This window comes from Hyperolius riggenbachi, chromosome 10 (assembly GCF_040937935.1).
Source record: "Hyperolius riggenbachi isolate aHypRig1 chromosome 10, aHypRig1.pri, whole genome shotgun sequence".
NCBI lineage: Eukaryota > Metazoa > Chordata > Amphibia > Anura > Hyperoliidae > Hyperolius > Hyperolius riggenbachi.
The window spans coordinates 294,856,006-294,881,941 of record NC_090655.1 but is presented as its reverse complement, the minus strand read 5'-3'; the positions used below and the strand labels follow the sequence as shown (position 1 = coordinate 294,881,941).

General features: G+C 51.3%; 2 protein-coding genes across 2 annotated transcripts in view; both read right to left on the bottom strand.

Annotated features, from left to right (window-relative positions):
* Window positions 1–2,340: 2,340 nt before the first annotated feature.
* Window positions 2,341–11,544, bottom strand: LOC137535623 (zinc finger protein 665-like). The gene is made up of 2 exons (XM_068257482.1): window positions 11,284–11,544; window positions 2,341–4,513 (listed from the first exon to the last, which is right to left on the bottom strand). The coding sequence occupies exons 1-2, from the start codon at window positions 11,540–11,542 to the stop codon at window positions 2,661–2,663; spliced, it is 2,112 nt and encodes a 703-aa protein (XP_068113583.1). The 5' UTR covers window positions 11,543–11,544; the 3' UTR covers window positions 2,341–2,660.
* A 33-nt stretch (window positions 11,545–11,577) lies between these two features.
* The window catches only part of LOC137537313 (nucleolar protein 58-like), a 17,969-nt gene continuing 3,610 nt past the window's right edge, over window positions 11,578–25,936 (bottom strand). Inside the window, exons 2-3 of the mRNA XM_068259387.1 lie at window positions 12,036–12,817; window positions 11,578–11,611 (exon numbers count right to left, since the gene is read on the bottom strand). Of these exons, the coding sequence (XP_068115488.1) occupies window positions 11,578–11,611; window positions 12,036–12,733 (732 nt within the window). The 5' untranslated portion in view covers window positions 12,734–12,817. The remainder of the gene's footprint in view (window positions 11,612–12,035; window positions 12,818–25,936) is intronic.

Sequence of the window (25,936 nt, the reverse complement as noted above, 5' to 3'; positions counted from 1 at the left end):
GATGGGACAGGAGGCAGAGGTGATAGGACTGGAGGCAGAGGTGATAGGACTGGAGGCAGAGGTGATAGGACTGGAGGCAGAGGTGATGGCACTGGAGGTAGCGGTGATGGGACTGGAGGCAGAGGTGATGGCACTGGAGGCAAATGTGACAGGAGGCAGAGGTGATGGGACTGGAGGTAGAGGTGATGGGACTGGAGGCAGAGGTGATGGGACTGGAGGCAGAGGTGATAGGACTGGAGGCAGAGGTGATGGGACTGGAGGCAGAGGTGATGGGACTGGAGGCAGAGGTGATGGGACTGGAGGTAGCGGTGATGGGACTGGAGGCAGAGGTGATGGGACTGGAGGCAGAGGTGATGGCACTGGAGGTAGCGGTGATGGGACTGGAGGCAGAGGTGATGGCACTGGAGGCAAATGTGACAGGAGGCAGAGGTGATGGGACTGGAGGCAGCGGTGATGGGACTGGAGCTAGAGGTGATGGGACTGGAGGTAGTGGTGATGGGACTGGAGGCAGCGGTGATGGGACTGGAGGCAGCGGTGATGGGACTGGAGGCAGAGGTGATGGGACTGGAGGCAGCGGTGATGGGACTGGAGGCAGCGGTGATGGGACTGGAGGCAGAGGTGATAGGACTGGAGGCAGCGGTGATGGGACTGGAGGCAGAGGTGATGGGAATGGAGGCAGCGGTGATGAGACTGGAGGCAGAGGTGATGGGACTGGAGGCAGCGGTGATGGGACTGGAGGCAGCTGTGATGGGACTGGAGGCAGAGGTGATGGGACTGGAGGCAGAGGTGATGGGACTGGAGGCAGAGGTGATGGGACTGGAGGCAGAGGTGATAGGACTGGAGGCAGAGGTGATGGGACTGGAGGTAGCGGTGATGGGACTGGAGGTAGCGGTGATGGGAGTGGAGGTAGAGGTGATGGGACTGGAGGCAGCGGTGATGGGACTGGAGGTAGAGGTGATGGGACTGGAGGCAGCGGTGGTGGGACTGGAGGCAGAGGTGATGGGACTGGAGGCAGCGGTGATGGGACTGGAGGCAGAGGTGACTGGAGGCAGAGGTGATGGGACTGGAGGTAGCGGTGATGGGACTGGAGGCAGAGGTGATGGGACTGGAGGCAGAGGTGATGGGACTGGAGGCAGAGGTGATGGGACTGGAGGCAGAGGTGACTGGAGGCAGAGGTGATGGGACTGGAGGCAGAGGTGACTGGAGGCAGAGGTGATGGGACTGGAGGCAGAGGTGATGGGACTGGAGGCAGAGGTGATGGGACTGGAGGCAGAGGTGACTGGAGGCAGAGGTGATGGGACTGGAGGTAGCGGTGATGGGACTGGAGGCAGAGGTGATGGGACTGGAGGCAGAGGTGATGGGACTGGAGGCAGAGGTGATGGGACTGGAGGTAGAGGTGATGGGACTGGAGGTAGAGGTGATGGGACTGGAGGCAGAGGTGATGGGACTGGAGGCAGAGGTGATAGGACTGGAGGCAGAGGTGATGGGACTGGAGGCAGCGGTGATGGGACTGGAGGCAGCGGTGATGGGACTGGAGGCAGAGGTGACTGGAGGCAGAGGTGATGGGACTGGAGGTAGCGGTGATGGGACTGGAGGCAGAGGTGATGGGACTGGAGGCAGAGGTGATGGGACTGGAGGCAGAGGTGATGGGACTGGAGGCAGAGGTGATGGGACTGGAGGCAGAGGTGACTGGAGGCAGAGGTGGTGGGACTGGAGGCAGAGGTAACTGGAGGCAGAGGTGATGGGACTGGAGGCAGAGGTGATGGGACTGGAGGCAGAGGTGATGGGACTGGAGGCAGAGGTGACTGGAGGCAGAGGTGATGGGACTGGAGGTAGCGGTGATGGGACTGGAGGCAGCGGTGATGGGACTGGAGGCAGAGGTGATGGGACTGGAGGCAGAGGTGATGGGACTGGAGGTAGAGGTGATGGGACTGGAGGTAGAGGTGATGGGACTGGAGGCAGAGGTGATGGGACTGGAGGCAGAGGTGATAGGACTGGAGGCAGAGGTGATGGGACTGGAGGCAGAGGTGATGGGACTGGAGGCAGAGGTGATAGGACTGGAGGCAGTGGTGATGGGTCTGGAGGCAGAGGTGATGTGTCTGGAGGCAGAGGTAATGTGTCTGGAGGCAGCGGTGATGGGACTGGAGGCAGCTGTGATGGGACTGGAGGCAGCGGTGATGGGACTGGAGGCAGAAGTGATGGGACTGGAGGTAGCGGTGATGGGAGTGGAGGTAGAGGTGATGGGACTGGAGGCAGCGGTGATGGGACTGGAGGTAGAGGTGATGGGACTGGAGGCAGCGGTGGTGGGACTGGAGGCAGAGGTGATGGGACTGGAGGCAGAGGTGATGGGACTGGAGGCAGAGGTGATGGAACAAGGCCACCTAACTGCCTACAGGCACACCCACCAATACACAATGCCACGCTGCCCCCAGTGTGTGTACACTGCTACAGCCGCCCAGGTGCCTATAGGCACAAATTCTACCAACTTAAACCCCGCCTTTAACATTATAAGAACACCCTAAGCCACGCCCCTTTTCCTGTGACCCCACAGACTGGAATTGGCCTGCATGACTGCCCCCATTCCACTTCACATTCAATTTGCATTGGACGTGTACTTGTGTGATTGGCCATCGGTCGTGGCAATGCAGATATGAAGGCTCTCAGTGATCGGGTGGGGCATCAGGAGGAAAGCAGCCATGTGTGCCTAATGATAGACCCGGTCCCAGGGGGTCCTGAGGCAACACAGGGAGTCTCACCTCTCCCCAAGGGGCTTTAGTTAGCACCTCCTGGGGGGGCAGCATTCTGCCAGCACTGCATAACTGCCCCTCTGCAATCTGCCGCTCTTGTCCAGTGATGTCACCAATGTGTGTAAAGATGTGATTTATATAAAAACCATTTCCCACACTCAGAACATAAGGCTGATTCCTTCCTGCATGAGTTCTCTGATGTACGGCAACTTGCGACCTACGCCCAAAACATTTCCCACACTCTGGACAGGAATAAGGCTTCTCCCCTGTGTGGCAGCATTGGTGGGCAACGAGATGAGATTTATGCCTGAAGCATTTCAGACAATCGGCGCAGAAGAATGGCTTCTCCCCCGTGTGACACCTCTGATGCCTCGCAAGTCCAGAGTTCTGTTCAAAGCATTTCCCACACTCAGAACAAGAGAATGGCTTCTCTCCAGTGTGAGATCTCAGATGTCGGACAACTCCGGATCTGTGGCCAAAGCATTTCTCACACTCCGGACAAGAGAATGGCTTCTCCCCCGTGTGAGACCTCTGATGTATGGAGAGCTGGGATTTCCGTCCAAAACATTTCTCACACTCAGCACAAGAATACGGTTTCTCCCCTGTGTGCGATACCTGATGCTGAGCAAGCAGTGATTTACACCCAAAACATTTCCCACACTCAGAACAGGAGAATGGCTTTTCGCCAGTGTGACATAACTGATGCCGAGAAAGTTGTGACTTGAATCCAAAGCATTTCCCACACTCTGGACACGGAAACGGTTTTTCATCTAAGTGAGAAGCCTGATGTCTGTTGAGGTTCGATTTCTGCCCAAAACATTTCCCGCAATCGGGACAAGTGTACGGCTTCTCACCTGTGTGAGATCTCTCATGCTTGGCCAGCTGTACCTTCTCCACAAAACATTTCCCACACTCAGAACAAGCAAATGGCTTCTCACCAGTGTGAGACCTCAGATGTACGTCTAGCTGGGATTTCCGTGCAAAACATTTCCCACACTCAGGACATGAATAGGGCTTCTCCCCTGTGTGAGATCGCTGATGCACAACAAGCTGTGACTTACGCCCAAAGCATTTCCCACACTCAGGACATGAATTTGGCCTCTCATCTGTGTGACAGCGCTGATGTTCAGCAAGGAGTGACTTGCGCCCAAAGCATTTCCCACACTCAGGGCAGGGAAACGGCTTCTCGCCCGTGTGAGACCTGCGATGTAAAGGCAGCTGGGATTTGTGGCCAAAACATTTCCCACACTCTGGACAGGCATACGGTTTCTCCCCCGTGTGAGACCTCTGATGGATGACCAGCTGGGATTTGTAGAGGAAACACCTTTGGCACTCCGGACAGGAAACTGGCTTCTCACCCGTGTGCGATTTCTGATGCTCAACGACACGTGATTTCCGTCCGAAGCATTTCCCACACTCTGCACAGGAATAGGGCTTCTCCCCAGTGTGAGTTCTCTCATGCATTATCAACTCTGACTTGTAAACAAAGCATTTCCCACACTCAGGACAACAATGCAGCTTCTCTCCCACATGAGATATTCTATGCCTGTGCAAATTAGCCTTAAATGTAAAGCATTTCCCACACTCTGCACAGGAAAACCTCCTTCCCTGTTGTAGTCCAGAATAGGTGGGATGGGGGGACCCCGGGGGGACCTCCGAGGTATTAGGGTCTCCTGTACAATCTCGTCTGGTGACATCTTCCAGTGTACAGTCCAGAGGGGAAGAGGGAGGAGTCTCTGAGGGACTTCTACAGCTGGGACTCCACACTGCAAATAGAGAATTATTACCACTTAGTGCTGAAGGCTTCTGCAGAATGCAATAGCTACCAGCCTTATTAAACCTGGCAAATACTATGTATTTATAAGAAAAGGAGGATACAGAGGGGATCCAGTAACTCCCTGCCCCACCCTACAACTTCCTGCCATGCCCAGCAACTTCCTGCCATGCCCAGGATCTCAATTCCTCACCCTGCAACTTTCTGCCACACCTGGAAACTCAATTCCTCACCCAGAAACTTCCTGCCACACACAAACTCCCATGCTCACCCAGTAATTTCCGAGTACATTTGAAATCGGCGCCGGTAGACTTGGGCGCAGGATATAGCCGGTATATGGCTGATCCAGGCCGTTTTAATTACCATTTCCCCTCCAGGCCACCATGGATGGTAGGGAATGAAATAATTCGGCTTCCAGCTATTGCTGGAAGCCGAATTATTGTGATTTTTAAGCAACCTCGGCTCCGTCTTCTGACTGCGCCAACGTTATTCACTGAGCACCGCTATAGACTGCGTTAAGAATTACAGAGGCGCCAAAAGTATAAAAATAGCTAAAAGTTTTAAAATGTTTTGGTTGCGGTGGTGGACCGGCTAACCATAAACGGACGGCAAAGCTGTCGGATTTCAAATCATACAATTTATTTAAAAGCTCCCAATATACATTCGCAACGCGTTTCACGGGCATCAACCCGCTTCCTCAGGCAATAAGGGTCAGGAGCAACAAACACAGCGTCTCGTCGGAGTGATGCTTGGCACCTCTGTGCACCTCTTTTTTTTTTTACCGCTATAGACTGATTCCTATTATAGTCTATGGCAGCGTTGGCTGCGCCCAAATCTAGCAGCGCCAAAAAGCACTGCTCCGGTAATTTCCTGCCACACCCAGAAACTCCCTTCCTCACCCAGTAACTTCCGGCCACACCCAGAAACTCCCTTCCTCACCCAGTAACTTCCGGCCACACCCAGAAACTCCCTTCCTCACCCAGTAACTCCCTGCCATATCTGTCAACTTCCTACCACACCCAGAATCACCCTTCCTCACCCAGTAACTCCCTGCCATATCTGGCAACTTCCTGCCACACCCAGAAACTCCATTCCTCGCCCAGTAACTCCCTGCCTCACCCGCCAACTTCCTGCCACACCCAGAATCACCCTTCCTCACCCAGTAACTCCCTCTCACACCCAGAAACTCTTTGTCACTAGAAATGGCCCGAACTTCCGTTTTCGCGTTCCGAACGCACAGAAAAGTTTGCGAACATGCAAATCAGGGCGAACTGACATAGACTTCAATGAGCAGGTGAATTTTAAAAACTACAAAAATTGTTCCTGGCCACAAAAGTGGTGTAAAAGTGGTTTCAAGAGGTCTAACACCTGGAGGGGGGCATGGCGGAGTGGGAGGGGTCAAACACCTGGAGGGGCGCATGGCGGAGTGGGAGGGGTCTAACACCTGGAGGGGCGCATGGCGGAGTGGGAGGGGTCTAACACCTGGAGGGGGGCATGGCGGAGAGGGAGGGGTCTAACACCTGGAGGGGGGCAAGGCGGAGTGGGAGGGGTCTAACACCTGGAGGGGCGCATGGCGGAGTGGGAGGGTTCTAACACCTGGAGGGGCGCATGGCGGAGTGGGAGGGTTCTAACACCTGGAGGGGGGCATGGCGGAGTGGGAGGGGTCTAACACCTGGAGGGGCGCATGGCGGAGTGGGAGGGTTCTAACACCTGGAGGGGCGCATGGCGGAGTGGGAGGGGTCTAACACCTGGAGGGGGGCATGGCGGAGTGGGAGGGGTCTAACACCTGGAGGGGGGCATGGCGGAGTGGGATACATGCCAAAAGTCCCGGGGAAAATTACGGATTTGACGCAGAGCTGGGTTATAATCAATCACTTTGCATTCCTAAATTGGAGGCATAAAGTGCGTGTGTATACATGGATCAGGTAGGGTAAGTAGTGTACTGCTTCACACTGACACACCAAACTCACTGTGCAACGCGCCACCGCAAACAGCTACAAAGGGTTGTCAATGAGTTGACACTCTCTGGACATAAAATGTCAGTCCTCTCGGCAGCAATGTTTGTGTAGTGATGGCCGTCCAGAAGTACTACAAGGTAAATGATGCAATGTTCCCGTTCAGCGACAGGCTTTGTTGTGTGGGGCCAAATTCATTCTGACCCGCTGCTACTTCTGTGTTGTCAAGATAGTACGGATGGATGGATGGACGGATGGATGGATGGATGGATGGACGGATGGATGGATGGAAGCTGTACCCTGTGGCATCTCGCTCCACTAGGTGAATCATGTGCTGCCAGAGAAGGTTGTGGTTACCCACTTTGTAGCCTGTTATAATTTAAGTAGGCCTCAGTTATTTGGACTGAGTTTAGGTAAAAGGCTTGTCCGCAGAGTATACCTTTAAAATAAATAGAGTTTCTTGTGATGCAGGAAGAAGCATCTCAGTGTCTGCTTGAAGCAGATGATACAAGCAGATACTGAGAACATGTTCCTGAAGGAAGGCCACAGGCCTACACTGCCCCAGACATATGGACTACGAGAACAATAAACATAGGCCATATTTACAAAATATCACATTCTTGTAAGTAAGTGAAAAGTGACATTAAATATTAATCAAGTAGGTGTGTATTATGACACCACGAGGGGGCTAAGCCAATAGTCCGGTCTGGGGGATGGCTAAGATGAGGTCACATTTAACTCTTTCCTAGTCAGTATTAAAGGGCTGGACGGGCTGAAGGAGCTCACTCTGATTCCTGCTCTGATTCCTACTTTCATGCTCTCCATCTACTGGCTTCTACTGACTGGAACACCTAATAATTTCCGTTCTTTATGTAATCTGATATAATGTATGCTGTACATAGTTAGTCTAGATGTAACATAGTATCTCTATAAGGAGGACCCGATTACCATCAGCAGGAAGGTAATCAAGAAGCTGCAACGCAACATGAGAATCTGCTTGGCTAGGATATGACGAACTGTATCTGTATATCTGTTTTCTGAATAAACAACTTATACTTTGAAGAAGTCCCTGTGTTTTTTCTATCTTGTCCAGTTCGACTATACTTTGAAGAAGCCTGAGAAAGTCTATCTCCTGCTTGCTGTGAGGAGTCGTGTTTACAACTCTCGCTGATGAGTTTGCTGGTCCCGGAGAAAAAGGTGATTTATAACATAGCCTTTCAGCTTCCTCATCAGGATAGCATCAAGTAAACGGACCAGCGTAGTGTCATGATCTCACGTGTACCAGAGGCCTAGATGGGATGGGAAGTTAATTATAGAACTTTATGATGGTAGCAAGCAGAGGCACACAAACAAACAAATGCCACACTGGAGAGCTTTGGAATGTCGGCATTCGGGTGGTGGCAGCAGCAGGCCTTGAAGGGCGTGTTGGCTGGGTGACCCCAAGTGTATCACTAAATGCATCATGTGTGAATAACTCCTCTGACACATCAAGTGGAGCAGCTGGGTTGCTAGTGGTAGTAGTGTTAAGTTTTTGTTGGAAACCAGAAGCAGAGCAGGAGGAGTCGAGGAGGTTCTCTGCGGAAGCTGTAGAAGATGTAGTGAGCTGTTTAAGCCAGTCAAACACGTCCTCAGAATCTTGGGGGTTGAAGTTATGTGCCCTCTGAACACTGTACTTTGGTTAAGGGCTGCACAAAATCACACCACCATGACCTCCCATACCTGCAGGGTGGCCTGCCTCTGCCTGTTATTTTTCCCATATTGGGGGTATGGGGGGGGGGAGAGAGAGAGAGAGAGAGAGAGAGAGAGAGAGAGAGAGAGAGAGAGAGAGAGAGAGAGAGACAGGGCTGCGTACTTTAACACACAGATATCCTATATAGTACTTTCAATCACAAATACAGTTTCAAGCTAAGCACTGCTTATGATAGACAGTGTGCTGGCTTTCTTGCAATCGTTAGAAGAGTATAGTGGAACTACAAGGGCCAGCAGCTGACTGTGGCCTGTATGCAATGTGTAACCCACACAGATATCAATAACAGATACAGTTGGAAGCTAAGCACAGCTTATGACGATAGACAGTGTGCTGGCTTGTAATAGAAGAGGATAGTAGAACTGCAAGGCCCAGCAATGACTGTGGCCTGGCCTGTATGCAGGATCACACACACACACACACACACCCACACACAAAAAAAGAATAGAATAGAAGCCCTCAATAGGGCTTTTGTTTTGGGGTGCTTTCAGCAATAAAGAACAGCCAAGCTAACTGTACCTGTCTCTCTGTAAGCTGTATGCAGTGTGTCACCCACAAAGAGAGCTATGCTTTAGTAAGATCAATCACACAGATGCAGTGGAAAGATATGCACTGGTATAATACAGTGTGCAGTCACACAGATGCAGTGGAAATAAATGCACTGGTCTAACACAGTGTGCAGGCAGTCAGTGGGACTACAAATACCAAGCAGGCAGCAACTGCCTGTGGGCTGTATCTCTGCAATGTCACCCACAAAGAGAGCTATGCTTTAGTAAGTTAAATCACACAAATAGAGTGGGAAGAAATGCACTGGTGGTAATACAGTGTGTCAGCAAGCAAGGGCCAGCTGTGACAGGGCTGTATCTATGCCTGTCAGTGTCACGCATACACACACACAAAAAGAAAAAAAATCTAAAGAATTTTAGCTCACAAAGAGCAGTTTTGGGGTGCTTTCAGCAACAAATTTCAGCGAGGAGCAGGCTAACAGACCTCCTAACGCTTTCCCTATCTCTCCAGCATGTCACTCCCTTCTCTCACTAGCAGCAGCAGACAGAGTGAGAACATGGCCGACGCTGCTGCCTTTTATAAGGAGGGGGGTTCAGGAGGGAGTGCAGCCTGCATGACTGCTATGTGTCTGCTGACTGTGACATAGAGGGTCAAAGTTAAGTCCAATGACAAGTATAGGAGGCGGAGCGAACGCGCATAAAAGTTTGCTATTCGCCACGGACGCGAACAGCGAAAATTTGTGCAAACTACCCGCTGGACGAGCCGTTCGGGCCATCTCTACCTGTCACACCTGGCAACTTCCTGTCACACCCAGAAACTCCCTTCCTCACCTAGTATCTCCCTGCCCTCACCCGGCAACTTCCTGCCACACCCAGAAACTCCCTTCCTCACCTAGTATCTCCCTGCCCTCACCCGGCAACTTCCTGCCACACCCGGCAACTTCCTGCCACACAGAGAAACTCCCTTCCTCCCTAACTCCCTGTCACGCCTAGTAACTTCCTGCCACCCCCAGAAACTCCCTTCAACACCCAGTAACTCCCTGCCTCACCCAGTAACTCCTTGCCTCACCCGGCAACTCCCTGCCTCACCCGGCAACTCCCCTCCTCACCCAGTAACTCCCTGCCTCACCCGGCAACTCCCTGCCTCACCAAGAAACTCCCCTCCTCACCCAGAAACTCCCTGCCTCACCTGGCAACTTCCTGCCATACCCAGAAACTCCCTGCCTCACCCAGTAACTCCCTGCCTCACCCAGTAACTTCCTGCCACACCCAGAAACTCCCTGCCTCACTCGGCAACTGCCTTCCTCATGCAGTAACTCCCTGCCTCACCTGGCAACTTCCTGCCACCCCCAGAAATTCCCTTCCTCACCTAGTATCTCCCTGCCTCACCCAGCAACTTCCTGCCACACCCGGCAACTTCCTGCAACACACAGAAACTCCCTTCCTCACTAACTCCCTGCCACCCCCAGAAACTCCCTTCATCACCCAGTAATTCCCTGCCTCACCCGGCAACTCCCTGCCTCACCCGGCAACTCCCCTCCTCACCCGGCAACTCCCCTCCTCGCCCAGCAACTCCCCTCCTCACCCGGCAACTCCCCTCCTCACCCGGCAACTCCCTTCCTCATGCAGTAACTCCCTTCCTCACTCAGTAACTCCCTTCCTAAACCAGTAACTCCCTATCACATCCGGCAACTTCCTGCCACACCCAGAAACTCCCTTCATCACCCAGTAACTCCCTGCCTCACCCCGCAACTTCCTGCCATACCTAGAAACTCCCTGCCTCACCCAGTAACTCCCTGCCACACCCAGTAACTTCCTGCCACAACCAGTACCTTCCTGCCACACCCAGAAACTCCCTGCCTCACTCGGCAACTGCATTCCTCACCCAGTAACTCCCTGCCTCACCTGGCAACTTCCTGCCACACCCTGCAACTTTCCGCCACACCCAAAAACTCCCTTCCTCACCCAGCAACTTCCTGCCACACCCAGAAACTCCCTTCTTCGCCCAGCAACTCCCTTTCACACCCGGCAACTCCCTGCCACACCCAGAAACTCCCTTCTTCGCCCAGCAACTCCCTTTCACACCCGGCAACTCCCTGCCACACCCAGAAACCTCCTGCCACACCTGGCAAATTCCTGCCACACCAAGAACCTCCCTTCCTTGCCCAGCAACTCCCTGCCACACCCAAAAAACTTCCTGTCACACGTTGCAACTTCCTGCCACACCCAGCAACTGCCTGTCTAACCTGGCAACTTCCTGCCTTACCCAGTAACTCCCTGCCTCACCCGGCAACTTCCTGCCACACCCAGTAACACCCTTCCTCACCCATCAACTTTCTGTCCCACCCAGCAACTTTCTGCCACACCCAGTAACTCCCTGCCAAACTTAACAACTTCCTTGCCACACCCAGAAACTCCCTTCCTTGCCCTGTGCCTCCCTTCCTTATCTAGTAAATCCCTTCCAGTCCCAGTTCCTCATTTCCGGAAACGTTCTACTGCGTAAAGTAAATTGGTTAGTTATTAGAAGACATGTTGATCATGGTTTAATGCTCACCTTTTTTGACATCTCTTAACAGTTCTTCAGTAGCTGTTCCCATTATTTCACCCTCCCCTAAAGACTGAGGGTAATTCATTGTTTGTGCCTCTTCTTCTTCCCCTTTAACTGTGCTCATCAGGTCACCATCCTCAATAGACTGCTTATTATTCTTCAAATCAGTATCTTCTTTACTTGTCCCCATCACCAACCCCTTCTCCACAGACTGCTGATCACGCCTCACATAACTCTCTTCTTCTTCCTCTTTAATCGTCCTCATCAGGTCTCCCTCCACCATAGACTGCTGATCACTCCTCACATACGTCTCTTCTTCTTCCTCTTTACTTGTCTTCATCATGTCACCCTCCTCCATAGACTGCTGATCACTCCTCACATACGTCTCTTCTTCTTCCTCTTTACTTGTCCTCCTCATGTCACCCTCCTCCATAGACTGCTGATCACTCCTCACATACGTCTCTTCTTCTTCCTCTTTACATGTCCTCATCATGTCACCCTCCTCCATAGACTGCTGATCACTCCTCACATACGTCTCTTCTTCTTCCTCTTTACTTGTCCTCCTCATGTCACCCACCTCCATAGACTGCTGATCATTCCTCACATACGTCTCTTCTTCTTCCTCTTTACTTGTCCTCATCATGTCACTCTCCTCCATAGACTGCTGATCACTCCTCACATACGTCTCCTCTTCTTCCTCTTTACTTGTCCTCATCATGTCCCCCTCCACCATAGACTGCTGATCACTCCTCACATACGTCTCTTCTTCTTCCTCTTTACTGGTCCTCTTTATGTCACCCTCCTCCACAGACTGCTGATCACTCCTCACATATGTCTCTTCTTCCTCCTCTTTACTTGTCCTCATCATGTCACCCTCCTCCATAGACTGCTGATCACTCCTCACATACGTCTCTTCTTCTTCCTCTTTACTGGTCCTCTTTATGTCACCCTCCTCCACAGACTGCTGATCACTCCTCACATATGTCTCTTCTTCCTCCTCTTTACTTGTCCTCATCATGTCACCCTCCTCCATAGACTGCTGATCACTCCTCACATACGTCTCTTCTTTCTCCTCTTTACATGTCCTCATCATGTCTCCCTCCTCCATAGACTGCTGATCACTCCTCACATACGTCTCTTCTTCTTCCTTTTTACATGTCCTCATCATGTCTCCCTCCTCCATAGACTGCTGATCACTCCTCACATACGTCTCTTCTTCTTCCTCTTTACTTGTCCTCATCATGTCACCCTCCTCCATAGACTGCTGATCACTCCTCACATACGTCTCTTCTTCTTCCTCTTTTCTTGTGCTCATCATGTCACCCTCCTCCATAGACTGCGGATCACTCCTCACATACGTCTCTTCTTCTTCTTCATTGATTGATCTGATTATCTCTCCACACTCCATAGTCTGCTCATAACCTATTTCATAGTTCTCTTTCATTGTCCTTGTCATTTCACTGTTAAAAGCAGACTACTGATCACTTCACAAATATGAATCTTCTTGTCCTTCAACTTTTATATCAATGATATCTTCCCCCTAAAGAGATGAAATAAGACATAACACCTGTAAAACATATACATAGAATGTTCTGGTCCTGCCTTGTTGGACATGTGGTGATGGAGGGTGTCCATATATTTATTCCTCCATCCTATACAAGCTTCATCCAGAATGCAGGAAGTTGCCTGGTCATTCTGTGTTCTTTTCTACCTTCGTCTGGTTACCTTACATCATACCAACCCATTCTTGACCAAGTCTAAAGCCATGCAGTTGAGGACCTTTCCTATCTCTGCCTCCTTCCAACCATAGTTATGTTTGCCTAGACTGTACTATGACTGGTGAGTCATAGGAATAGTTGTAGCATGGCCATGGCCTTAGCATGTCCCGGACATGCAATAACACTGAGGCTATGAGATGGTTGCATGGCCATGGCCTTAGCATGTTCCAGACATGGAATAACACTGAGGCTATGAGATGGTAGCATGACCATGGCCTTAGCATGTCCCGGACATGGAATAACACTGAGGCTATGAGATGGTAGCATGACCATGGCCTTAGCATGTCCCAGACATGGAATAAAACTGAGGCTATGAGATGGTAGCATGGCCATGGCCTTAGCATGTCCCGGACATGGGATAACACTGAGGCTATGAGATGGTAGCATGACCATGGCCTTAGCATGTCCCAGACATGGGATAACACTGAGGCTATGAGATGGTAGCATGACCATGGCCTTAGCATGTCCTAGACATGAGATAACACTGAGGCTATGAGATGGTAGCATGATCATGGCCTTAGCATGTCCCAGACATGGAATAACACCGAGGCTATGAGATGGTAGCATGGCCATGGCCTTAGCATGTCCCAGACATGGGATAAAACTGAGGCTATAAGATGGTAGCATGGCCATGGCCTTAGCATGTCCCAGACATGGAATAACACTGAGGCTATGAGATGGTAGCATGGCCATGGCCTTAGCATGTCCCGGACATGGGATAACACTGAGGCTATGAGATGGTAGCATGACCATGGCCATAGCATGTCCCGGACATGGAATAACACTGAGGCTATGAGATGGTAGCATGGCCATGGCCTTAGCATGTTCCAGAGATGGGATAACACTGAGGCTATGAGATGGTAGCATGACCATGGCCTTAGCATGTCCCAGACATGGAATAACACTGAGGCTATAAGATGGTAGCATGACCATGGCCTTAGCATGTCCCGGACATGGAATAACACTGAGGCTATGAGATGGTAGCATGGCCATGGCCTTAGCATGTCCCGGACATAGAATAACACTGAGGCTATGAGATGGTAGCATGGCCATGGCCTTAGCATGTCCCGGACATAGAATAACACTGAGGCTATGAGATGGTAGCATGACCACGGCCTTAGCATGTCCCGGACATGGAATAACACTGAGGCTATGAGATGGTAGCATGGCCATGGCCTTAGCATGTCCCAGACATGGAATAACACTGAGGCTATGAGATGGTAGCATGGCCGTGGCCTTAGCATGTCCCGGACATGGAATAACACTGAAGCTATGAGATGGTAGCATGGCCATGGCCTTAGCATGTCCCGGACATAGAATAACACTGAGGCTATGAGATGGTAGCATGGCCATGGCCTTAGCATGTCCCGGACATGGAATAACACTGAGGCTATGAGATGGTAGCATGGCCATGGCCTTAGCATGTCCCGGACATGGAATAACACTGAGGCTATGAGATGGTAGCATGACCATGGCCTTAGCATGTCCCGGACATGGAGTAACACTGAGGCTATGAGATGGTAGCATGACCATGGCCTTAGCATGTCCCGGACATGGAATAACACTGAGGCTATGAGATGGTAGCATGGCCATGGCCTTAGCATGTCCCGGACATGGAATAACACTGAGGCTATGAGATGGTAGCATGGCCATGGCCTTAGCATGTCCCGGACATGGAATAACACTGAGGCTATGAGATGGTAGCATGGCCATGGCCTTAGCATGTCCCGGACATGGAATAACACTGAGGCTATGAGATGGTAGCATGGCCATGGCCTTAGCATGTTCCAGACATGGAATAACACTGAGGCTATGAGATGGTTGCATGGCCATGGCCATAGCATGTCCCGGACATGGAATAACACTGAGGCTATGAGATGGTTGCATGACCATGGCCTTAGCATGTCCCGAATATGGAATAACACTGAGGCTATGAGATGGTTGCATGGCCATGGTCTTAGCATGTTCCAGACATGGAATAACACTGAGGCTATGAGATGGTAGCATGACCATGGCCTTAGCATGTCCCAGAAATGGAATAACACTGAGGCTATGAGATGGTAGCATGACCATGGCCTTAGCATGTCCCGGACATGGAATAACACTGAGGCTATGAGATGGTAGCATGACCATGGCCTATAACACTGAGGCTATGAGATTATAGCATGACCATGGCCTTAGCATGTCCCAGACATGGAATAACACTGAGGATATGAGATGGTTGCATGACCATGGCCTTAGCATGTCCCGGACATGGGATAACACTGAGGCTATGAGATGGTAGCATGACCATGGCCTTAGCATGTTCCAGACATGGAATAACACTGAGGCTATGAGATGGTAGCATGACCATGGCCTTAGCATGTCCCAGACATGGGATAAAACTGAGGCTATAAGATGGTAGCATGGCCATGGCCTTAGCATGTCCCAGACATGGAATAACACTGAGGCTATGAGATGGTAGCATGGCCATGGCCTTAGCATGTCCCGGACATGGGATAACACTGAGGCTATGAGATGGTAGCACGACCATGGCCTTAGCATGTCCCAGACATGAGATAACACTGAGGCTATGAGATGGTAGCATGACCATGGCCTTAGCCAGTGGTGCTCAACAGAGCTCGAATATTCGAGTAGCTCGAATATTCGAGCTCTTTTTCAGCTATTCGAGCTCGGTATTCGAGCTCCGAATAGCTGGAGATATTCGAATGGGCTATTCGAGTGAACTCGAATAGCACATTCACTATTCGCGCTATTCGAGCTAACAGCGCTATTCGAGCTCGAATACCGAGCTCGAATAGTGTCATAGCCCAGATTGATGTCCTCAGAGCCAATCAGAGGGCTCCCAGGCCCTCTGACGGCAGCCAATCACTGAGGGGGACCCTGGCCAGCCCCTACCCTATAAATAGCGGCCGCCATGTTAGGTTTTTCCGTCCTTGCCTGACTTTGTACAGAGAGAGATCTGCTCCTTTGTGCTTTGGCTTAGCAAGAGCTCTATTGTGGTCATTTACCTAGCGTTTTTGCTCACATACACCTCCTATACACACCTATATTGTTGTTAGTTAGATAGACATTGTATTTTAGTTAGTAGCTTGTGTGTTACTAGAGAGCCAGCTGCTGCAGGCAAGCTTACACAACTTTAGGCCTCAGGGCCTGCCTGTGTGGGCAGCTCAGCTGTTCTCTCCTGTCCTCTGTTAGTTTATTTCTCATCTATACCAGTATTTCTGCTGTCCTTTACTAGTACTGAGTGATTGTATTTTGTATTGTAGTTATATAACTGTACTAGGACACTCACTGTCACTGTTTGTTCATAGCTCCTGCGTGTGACCGTGTGTGTGTGCGTGCACTGTCTGTAGTGTACACACACTCTATTTCCTTCTGATTACTGATTAATTATTGTAATTTCTAGTTGTACTTCCTGACTGTTACTACTTACTTACTGTACTAGGGACACTCACTCAGTCACTGTTCATAGGCTAGCTCCTGCGTGTGTGTGCGCGTGCACTGTCTGTAGTGTACACACACTCTATTTCCTTGTGATTACTATTGATTACTGAATCTGATTAAGTTGTAATTTCTAGTTGTACTTCCTGACTGTTACTACTTATTTACTGTACTAGGGACACTCACTCAGTCACTGTTCATAGGCTAGCTCCTGCGCGTGTGTGCGCGTGCGTGCACTCACAGTCTGTAGTGTACACACACTCTATTTCCTTGTGATTACTACTGATTATTGTAATTTCTAGTTGTACTTCCTGACTGTTACTACTTACTTACTGTACTAGGGACACTCACTCAGTCACTGTTCATAGGCTAGCTCCTGCGCGTGTGTGCGCGTGCGTGCACTCACTGTCTGTAGTGTACACACACTCTATTTCCTTGTGATTACTACTGATTACTGAATCTGATTAAGTTGTAATTTCTAGTTGTACTTCCTGACTGTTACTACTTACTTACTGTACTAGGGACACTCACTCAGTCACTGTTAATAGGCTAGCTCCTGCGCGTGTGTGCGCGTGCGTGCACTCACTGTCTGTAGTGTACACACACTCTATTTCCTTGTGATTACTACTGATTATTGTAATTTCTAGTTGTACTTCCTGACTGTTACTACTTACTTACTGTACTAGGGACACTCACTCAGTCACTGTTCATAGGCTAGCTCCTGCGCGTGTGTGCGCGTGCATGCACTCACTGTCTGTAGTGTACACATACTCTATTTCCTTCTGATTACTACTGATTATTGTAATTTCTAGTTGTACTTCCTGACTGTTACTACTTACTTACTGTACTAGGGACACTCACTCAGTCACTGTTCATAGGCTAGCTCCTGCGTGTGTGTGCGCGTGCACTGTCTGTAGTGTACACACACTCTATTTCCTTGTGATTACTACTGATTACTGAATCTGATTATTGTAATTTCTAGTTGTACTTCCTGACTGTTACTACTTACTTACTGTACTAGGGACACTCACTCAGTCACTGTTCATAGGCTAGCTCCTGCGCGTGTGTGCGCGTGCGTGCACTCACTGTCTGTAGTGTACACACACTCTATTTCCTTGTGATTACTACTGATTATTGTAATTTCTAGTTGTACTTCCTGACTGTTACTACTTACTTACTGTACTAGGGACACTCACTCAGTCACTGTTCATAGGCTAGCTCCTGCGCGTGTGTGCGCGTGCGTGCACTCACTGTCTGTAGTGTACACACACTCTATTTCCTTGTGATTACTACTGAATCTGATTATTGTAATTTCTAGTTGTACTTCCTGACTGTTACTACTTACTTACTGTACTAGGGTAGGGACGCTCACTCAGTCACTGTTCATAGGCTAGCTCCTGCGCGTGTGTGCGCGTGCACTGTCTGTAGTGTACACACACTCTATTTCCTTGTGATTACTACTGATTATTGTAATTTCTAGTTGTACTTCCTGACTGTTACTACTTACTTACTGTACTAGGGACACTCACTCAGTCACTGTTCATAGGCTAGCTCCTGCGCGTGTGTGCGCGTGCGCGCACTCACTGTCTGTAGTGTACACACACTCTATTTCCTTCTACTGAATCTGAGTGATTACTACTGATTATTGTATTTTCTAGTTAGTGTACTAGGGGACACACTCACTGTTCACTGTTCACACTTACTGATTACCGATTATTGTATTTTGTATTTGTACTGTACTAATCAGTTAGCGATCTAATCACTTAGTGATTAGTGTCACCTCACCCACCAACCCACTCCATTAAAGTACTCCACTTTTCACCCGCCCTTTTTAAAAACGTTTGTGTTTACGCCCAAAACATCTAAGATGTCTGGAAGTGGCAGCCAGCGCGGTTTGGGCAAGGGGAAGGGCAGCAAGGGAATCAGGAGGAGAGGGAGCAGCATTATGGCAAGCCGCGGCCGCGCCACCATGCACAGTTCCGCAGCAGCAGCGTCAGTGGCTAACATTCCTCCTATAGCCACTGGCCGTGGACGCCTTGGGCGCCGCCCAGCAGGAGCATCTGCAACTCACGCTGCAGAGACACAGCAGCAGCAGCAGCATGTAGCACCTGCTCCGATTTTCCTCCAGCCGGGTCGGAAACGTCCCATTGAGGAAAAGGATGCAGCCACTGTGGTGCAACTGATGACAGAGGATGAGCAGCCCGCCATCAGCTCTGCATCCGAGGCCTCCACCCTCACCACCACCACCACCACCCCTGTTCGCAGCAGCCGCCCAGCAGGGTCTGGGGAGGAGGCCAGTTCACCGTCACAAGTTGGCGACCTGTCACTCAGCAGTATTTTTACCCCAGGCACCATCAGGGTATTGTCTGCTGTTGTTGGCGATTTGGAGGAGGAGATGTTGATGGGCACTTTGGGGGAGGAGGGATTGGACAGCAAGACTGTGGCGACAGTCAAGCAGCCCATCCATGCATCAGGAGAGGAGTTTGGGGGGTCATCATCCCAGCAGGACATGTTTCAGGAGGGGGAGGATGATGATGACACGGTGACAGACAAAGACTGGGTGCCACCAGCTCCAGGGGATGTCGTCATCAGCAGCTCTGAGGAGGAGGAGGATGCGCTTGTGGGCCTTGCAAGGAGGCGCATCATTGCAAGCATTGCCAGCAGTAGGCAGGTCCCACAACCTGCTGGTGTCTCAGGCTCAGCAGCAGCAGCAGCAGCATCTGCCAGTACCACCACCAGCTGCACCCAAGCCCCCGCCCCAACCACCACAGGGAGACAGGCAGCAGCGGCTCCAGGCCGTAGGGGGTTGTTTTTGTCACCAATCTGGCGGTTTTTCACCATGCCCACAGTGTACAGCAAGTACGCCACTTGCAACCACTGTCAGCGGAAGTTGAGCAGAGGTGCAGACCCCTTAAAGTTCAGCACCAGCTCGCTCATCAACCACCTTGCTGCGAAACATTTCCACCAGCATGAGGAGTTCCAGAGGCTGAAGGCATCTGGTGCTGGCAGTGGCACCACACCCATCACTGCACAGCCTTCAGCAGCAGCAGCAGCAGCAGCAGCCACCCGCCCTCCTGCTCCTCCAGCAGCACCAGCAGGAGTGCGGAAACACACTGCTCCTCCCCCCTCTGCAACTCCTGCTGCCGACACTGAGGCCTGTTCTGGCAGCCAGTCCTCAGTGGCCTCCTCTGCTGTGTCTGCTGATTCCCGTGCCAGCAAAAGGCCACGCCAGAGCCTTTTGAGCGAGTCCTTCCTGGGGGTGGTTAGGGCTCTGCCTCCCAGCAGCCGTCGCGTGCGGCAGCTGAACGGCTTGCTGGCACGGGCCATGTGCTCCCAACTCCTGCCGTACACGCTCGTGCAGGAGGGGAGCGACATGCGTGCGCTGCTTGCTTGTGCAGCCCCAGACTGGCAGCTCCCCAGCAGACACTTCTTCGCCCGCAAGGCCATTCCTGCACTGCACCGCTTTGTGATGGCCAATGTGGAGCGAGGGCTGGAGCACGCGGTTGGTGAAAGGGTCCACGTCACCATGGACTCCTGGAGCAGCCGCTTCGGGACAGGCCGCTACCTGTCCTTCACTGTCCACTGGGTCAACTTGGTGGAAGGGGGTGAGGATGGGAGAGCAGCAGCGGGCACAGCAGCAGCAGCAACACAGTGGGTGGTGCCACCCCGCAGGGTCAGGGGAACTGCAGCAGGTTCCTGCGATCCTCTGCCATCCTCCGGCACACCTGGCCAAACCCCCCGCCTCAGCAGCAGCGTGAAGGCCCGCCACTGCCAAGCGCTGCTGCACTTGGTCAGCCTTGGGAAGACCAAACTGACGGCAACCCATGTGTTGGCCAAACTCCAGGAGCAGGAGAGGATTTGGCTGACCCCCAGAGGCCTCAGAGTCGGAGAGGTGGTGGCCGACAATGGGGCCAATCTGGTTGCCGCAATAGACAGGGGAAACCTGACCCACATCCCCTGTCTTGCCCACGTGCTGAACCTGGTGGTGCAGAAGTTCTTGCGCACCTACCAGGGGATGGGCGAACTGCTGGAAATGGCAAGGAACGTTGTGCGTCACTTCCGGCGCTCGGCTGCAGCCTGTGCGAGCCTGGAAGACGTGCAAAAGGAGCTGGATCTGCCACGCCATCGGCTGATCCTTGACGTTCCGACTCGCTGGAACTCCACCCTGGCGATGTTGGAGCGTCTGGTTGAACAGAAGCACGCTGTCAACCAGTACCTTGCCCTGGCCACTGTTTCCGCAGCTCAGAGAAGGGACAAGACCAGCAACATCCCGTCCATCGTCCCCGATGATGACTGGAGGCACATGCAGCAGGTGTGCTTAGTGCTGGCTCCCTTTCTGCAGGCCACTAACATGGTGAGCAGGGACCATGCTATGGTCTGCGAGTGGGTGCCCCTGGTTTGTCTGCTGAACAGGGCCCTCGATGCTTTGCTGGAACAGGGAGCGGCAGCCTTGGCCCAGCAGGAGCGGCAAGCAGCTGCACAGTCCACCTCTGAGGGGGAGGAGGAGGAGGACTTGGTGGAGGTCCCTGACCTCGCTGCTGATGAGGGGGATCAGCACAGCGCAGCTGAGTTGGTGCGGGGGTGGAGAGAGGATGAGGCTGAGGAGGCAGAGGAGGAGGATGAGGACAGCACTGCCGTCGATGTGCCAGCACACGTGGCCCGCCTCTTCCCAATGGCAGCGCACATGCTGACGTGCCTGCGCAAGGACCCCAGGGTGATCCAGATGAAGCAGAGGGAGGACATCTGGATCAGCATGATGTTGGACCCACGCCTCAAGGGGAAGTTGAGCCAGTTCCTGCCGCCTGCAGGAGGAGACCCAGCGCAACAAATAAGGAGCTTGCAGCAGGCCCTTGTTGAGCGCTTGGAGGAAGCCTTCCCCCAGCCTTCCACCCCCACTGTCCAGCCAGCACAGAGGCAGCAGCAGGTGCCTGCATCCAGCAGCAAGCGCCCCACAGACCTGCTGTCTCTCAGCAAAGAGCTCTACAGGACTGTAGAGGCTCCGGCAGCAGTGACTAGAGAGGAGGTGCATGCAGCAGCATCCTCCTCCGGTCACAGCCAGCGCCTGACCCGAATGGTGGCTGACTACATGGGGTCCTACAGCGGGCTTGACAGCGATGCCCCTGTTGATCCCATGGAGTATTGGGTCAAGCGCCTGGAGATCTGGAGCGAGCTGGCGCAGTACGCCCTGGAAGTGCTGTCCTGCCCCCCTTCCAGCGTGCTGTCCGAGCGCTGCTTCAGTGCAGCTGGTGGCGTGGTCACCGAGAAATGCTCACGTCTGTCTCACAAGTCTGTGGACAGACTGACGTTTCTCAAGATGAACCAGGCGTGGGTGGAAGGCGAGTTCCTGGCCCCTGTTGTCGGCGAGAGGGGGACATGAACTGGCTGCCGGAACCATCGTTAATGTGCCTTACCACCCTTTACCACCTCCTGGCTCCTGCTCACTAAGCCAGCCTGGTTCACTTTGACTATTACGTCGCCAGCAGCCACACATTTTACACCTACAGTGGGCTGCTGTGTACTGCCCTTCTGCTGTCTGTCTGTGTTTCCCACTGCCAGGGTACACAGATTTAACTTCTGCTGCCACTCTGCCACCAGCTATTACGTCAAACAATAGCTATATCTGTCTGTGTAATTTGTTGTAAAAACAAAACAAATAAACCATAAAAAAAAAAAAGATTGAATTTTTCTGAGGTGCCCGGGTTGAAAACTGTGTTGTCCCAGTTGTGTATTGGACACGATGTGGGCTGCACGACCGCTGTCTGGGACCTCCTGCTGTGTTTATTTACAGCCCTGGTATCACCGCTAGGTACCAGGGCTATTATGTCACGCTGCCTGCCTGGCCTGCTGCCACACTCACACTACTCCACACTCACACTACTCCTCCATTCCTCCTGCTGCTGCTGCTGTCTGTCTGTGTTTCCCACTGCCAGGGTACACAGAATTTCCTTCTGCTGCCACTCTGCCACCAGCTATTACGTCAAACAATAGTTGCTCACATTACTCCTCCATTCCTCCTGCTGCTGCTGCTGTTTGTCTGTGTTTCCCACTGCCAGGGTACACAGAATTACCTTCTGCTGCCACTCTGCCACCAGCTATTACGTCAAACAATAGCTATACCTGTCTGTGTAATTTGTTGTAAAAACAAAGCAAATAAACCATAAAAAAAAAAAGGTTTAAATTTTTCTGAGGTGCCCGGGTTGAAAACTGTGTTGTCCCAGTTGTGTATTGGACACAATGTGGGCTGCACGACCGCGGTCTGGGACCTCCTGCTGTGTTTATTTACAGCCCTGGTATCACCGCTAGGTACCAGGGCTATTATGTCACGCTGCCTGCCTGGCCTGCTGCCACACTCACACTACTCCTCCATTCCTCCTGCTGCTGCTGCTGTCTGTCTGTGTTTCCCACTGCCAGGGTACACAGAATTTCCTTCTGCTGCCACTCTGCCACCAGCTATTACGTCAAACAATAGTTGCTCACATTACTCCTCCATTCCTCCTGCTGCTGCTGCTGTCTGTCTGTGTTTCCCACTGCCAGGGTACACAGAATTACCTTCTGCTGCCACTCTGCCACCAGCTATTACGTCAAACAATAGCTATATCTGTCTGTGTAATTTGTTGTAAAAACAAAGCAAATAAACCATAAAAAAAAAAGGTTTAATTTTTCTGAGGTGCCCGGGTTGAAAACTGTGTTGTCCCAGTTGTGTATTGGACACGATGTGGGCTGCATGACCGCTGTCTGGGACCTCCTGCTGTGTTTATTTACAGCCCTGGTATCACCGCTAGGTACCAGGGCTATTATGTCACGCTGCCTGCCTGGCCTGCTGCCACACTCACACTACTCCTCCATTCCTCCTGCTGCTGTTGCTGTCTGTCTGTGTTTCCCACTGCCAGGGTACACAGAATTTCCTTCTGCTGCCACTCTGCCACCAGCTATTACGTCAAACAATAGTTGCTCACATTACTCCTCCATTCCTCCTGCTGCTGCTGCTGTCTGTCTGTGTTTCCCACTGCCAGGGTACACAGAATTACCTTCTGCTGCCACTCTGCCACCAGCTATTACGTCAAACAATAGCTATATCTGTCTGTGCAATTTGTTGTAAAAACAAAGCAAATAAACCATAAAAAAAAAAAAAAAAAAGATTTAATTTTTCTGAGGTGCCCGGGTTGAAAACTGTGTTGTCCCAGTTGTGTATTGGACATGATGTGGGCTGCACGACCGCTGTCTGGGACCTCCTGCTGTGTTTATTTACAGCCCTGGTATCACCGCTAGGTACCAGGGCTATTATGTCACGCTGCCTGCCTGGCCTGCTGCCACACTCACACTACTCCTCCATTCCTCCTGCTGCTGTCTGTCTGTGTTTCCCACTGCCAGGGTACACAGAATTTCCTTCTGCTGCCACTCTGCCACCAGCTATTACGTCAAACAATAGTTGCTCACATTAATCCTCCATTCCTCCTGCTGCTGCTGCTGTCTGTCTGTGTTTCCCACTGCCAGGGTACACAGAATTACCTTCTGCTGCCACTCTGCCACCAGCTATTACGTCAAACAATAGCTATATCTGTCTGTGTAATTTGTTGTAAAAACAAAGCAAATAAACCATAAAAAAAAAAAAAAAGGTTTAATTTTTCTGAGGTGCCCGGGTTGAAAACTGTGTTGTCCCAGTTGTGTATTGGACACGATGTGGGCTGTACGACCGCTGTCTGGGACCTCCTGCTGTGTTTATTTACAGCCCTGGTATCACCGCTAGGTACCAGGGCTATTATGTCACGCTGCCTGCCTGGCCTGCTGCCACACTCACACTACTCCTCCATTCCTCCTGCTGCTGCTGCTGTCTGTCTGTGTTTCCCACTGCCAGGGTACACAGAATTTCCTTCTGCTGCCACTCTGCCACCAGCTATTACGTCAAACAATAGTTGCTCACATTACTCCTCCATTCCTCCTGCTGCTGCTGCTGTCTGTCTGTGTTTCCCACTGCCAGGGTACACAGAATTACCTTCTGCTGCCACTCTGCCACCAGCTATTACGTCAAACAATAGCTATATCTGTCTGTGTAATTTGTTGTAAAAACAAAGCAAATAAACCATAAAAAAAAAAAGGTTTAAATTTTTCTGAGGTGCCCGGGTTGAAAACTGTGTTGTCCCAGTTGTGTATTGGACACGATGTGGGCTGCACGACCGCTGTCTGGGACCTCCTGCTGTGTTTATTTACAGCCCTGGTATCACCGCTAGGTACCAGGGCTATTATGTCACGCTGCCTGCCTGGCCAGCTGCCACACTCACACTACTCCTCCATTCCTCCTGCTGCTGCTGCTGTCTGTCTGTGTTTCCCACTGCCAGGGTACACAGAATTTCCTTCTGCTGCCACTCTGCCACCAGCTATTACGTCAAACAATAGTTGCTCACATTACTCCTCCATTCCTCCATCTGCTGCTGCTGTCTGTCTGTGTTTCCCACTGCCAGGGTACACAGAATTACCTTCTGCTGCCACTCTGCCACCAGCTATTACGTCAAACAATAGCTATATCTGTCTGTGTAATTTGTTGTAAAAACAAAGCAAATAAACCATAAAAAAAAAAAAAAAGGTTTAATTTTTCTGAGGTGCCCGGGTTGAAAACTGTGTTGTCCCAGTTGTGTATTGGACACGATGTGGGCTGCACGACCGCTGTCTGGGACCTCCTGCTGTGTTTATTTACAGCCCTGGTATCACCGCTAGGTACCAGGGCTATTATGTCACGCTGCCTGCCTCATTGACTGCCTGCTGCCACACACTCATCCTCCTCCTCCTGCTGCTGAATTTACCTCCTGCTGTCTGTGTGTTTCCACTGCCAGGGAGCACATACAATGGCGCTTCCAACATGCGTGCGCCACCAGCTATTTGTTACGCTCAAAAATAGCTGCATTTCTTTAAAAAAACTAAAAAATTGTATATACTTTTTATTAATACTGTGTGATATTATTTTTAGAGGTGTCCGGGTTGAAAACTGTGTTGTCCCAGTTGTGTATTGGACATGATGTGGGCTTCACGACCGCTGTCTGGAACCTCATGCTGTGTATTTACGGCCTGGTACCACCGCTAGGTACCACAGCCTATTATGTCTCGTCTCGCTGCCTGCCTCATTGACTGCCTGCTGCCACACAATCATCCTCCTCCTCCTGCTGCTGAATTTACCTCCTGCTGTCTGTGTGTTTCTACTGCCAGGGAGCACATACAATGGCGCTTCCAACATGCGTGCGCCACCAGCTATTTATTACGCTCAAAAATAGCTGCATTTCTTTTAAAAAAAAATATAAAAGAAAAATAAGTGAAGAAGAAGAAGACGATATAGAAAAAGAAGGAGAAGAAGAAGAAGCAGAAGAAGAAGGAGAAGAAGAAGAAGGAGAAGAAGAAGATGAAGAAGATGAAGAAGAAGAAGATGAAGAAGAAGATGAAGAAGAAGA

Coding starts and splice junctions, on each gene's coding strand:
- LOC137535623 (XM_068257482.1), bottom strand. CDS start 11,542: ATGAGGACGATTAAAGAGGAAGAAGAAGAGAGTTATGTGAGGCGTGAT. Junction 4,514..11,283: donor GTTAAGAGATGTCAAAAAAG/GTGAGCATTAAA, acceptor CTCTATTTGCAG/TGTGGAGTCCCAGCTGTAGA.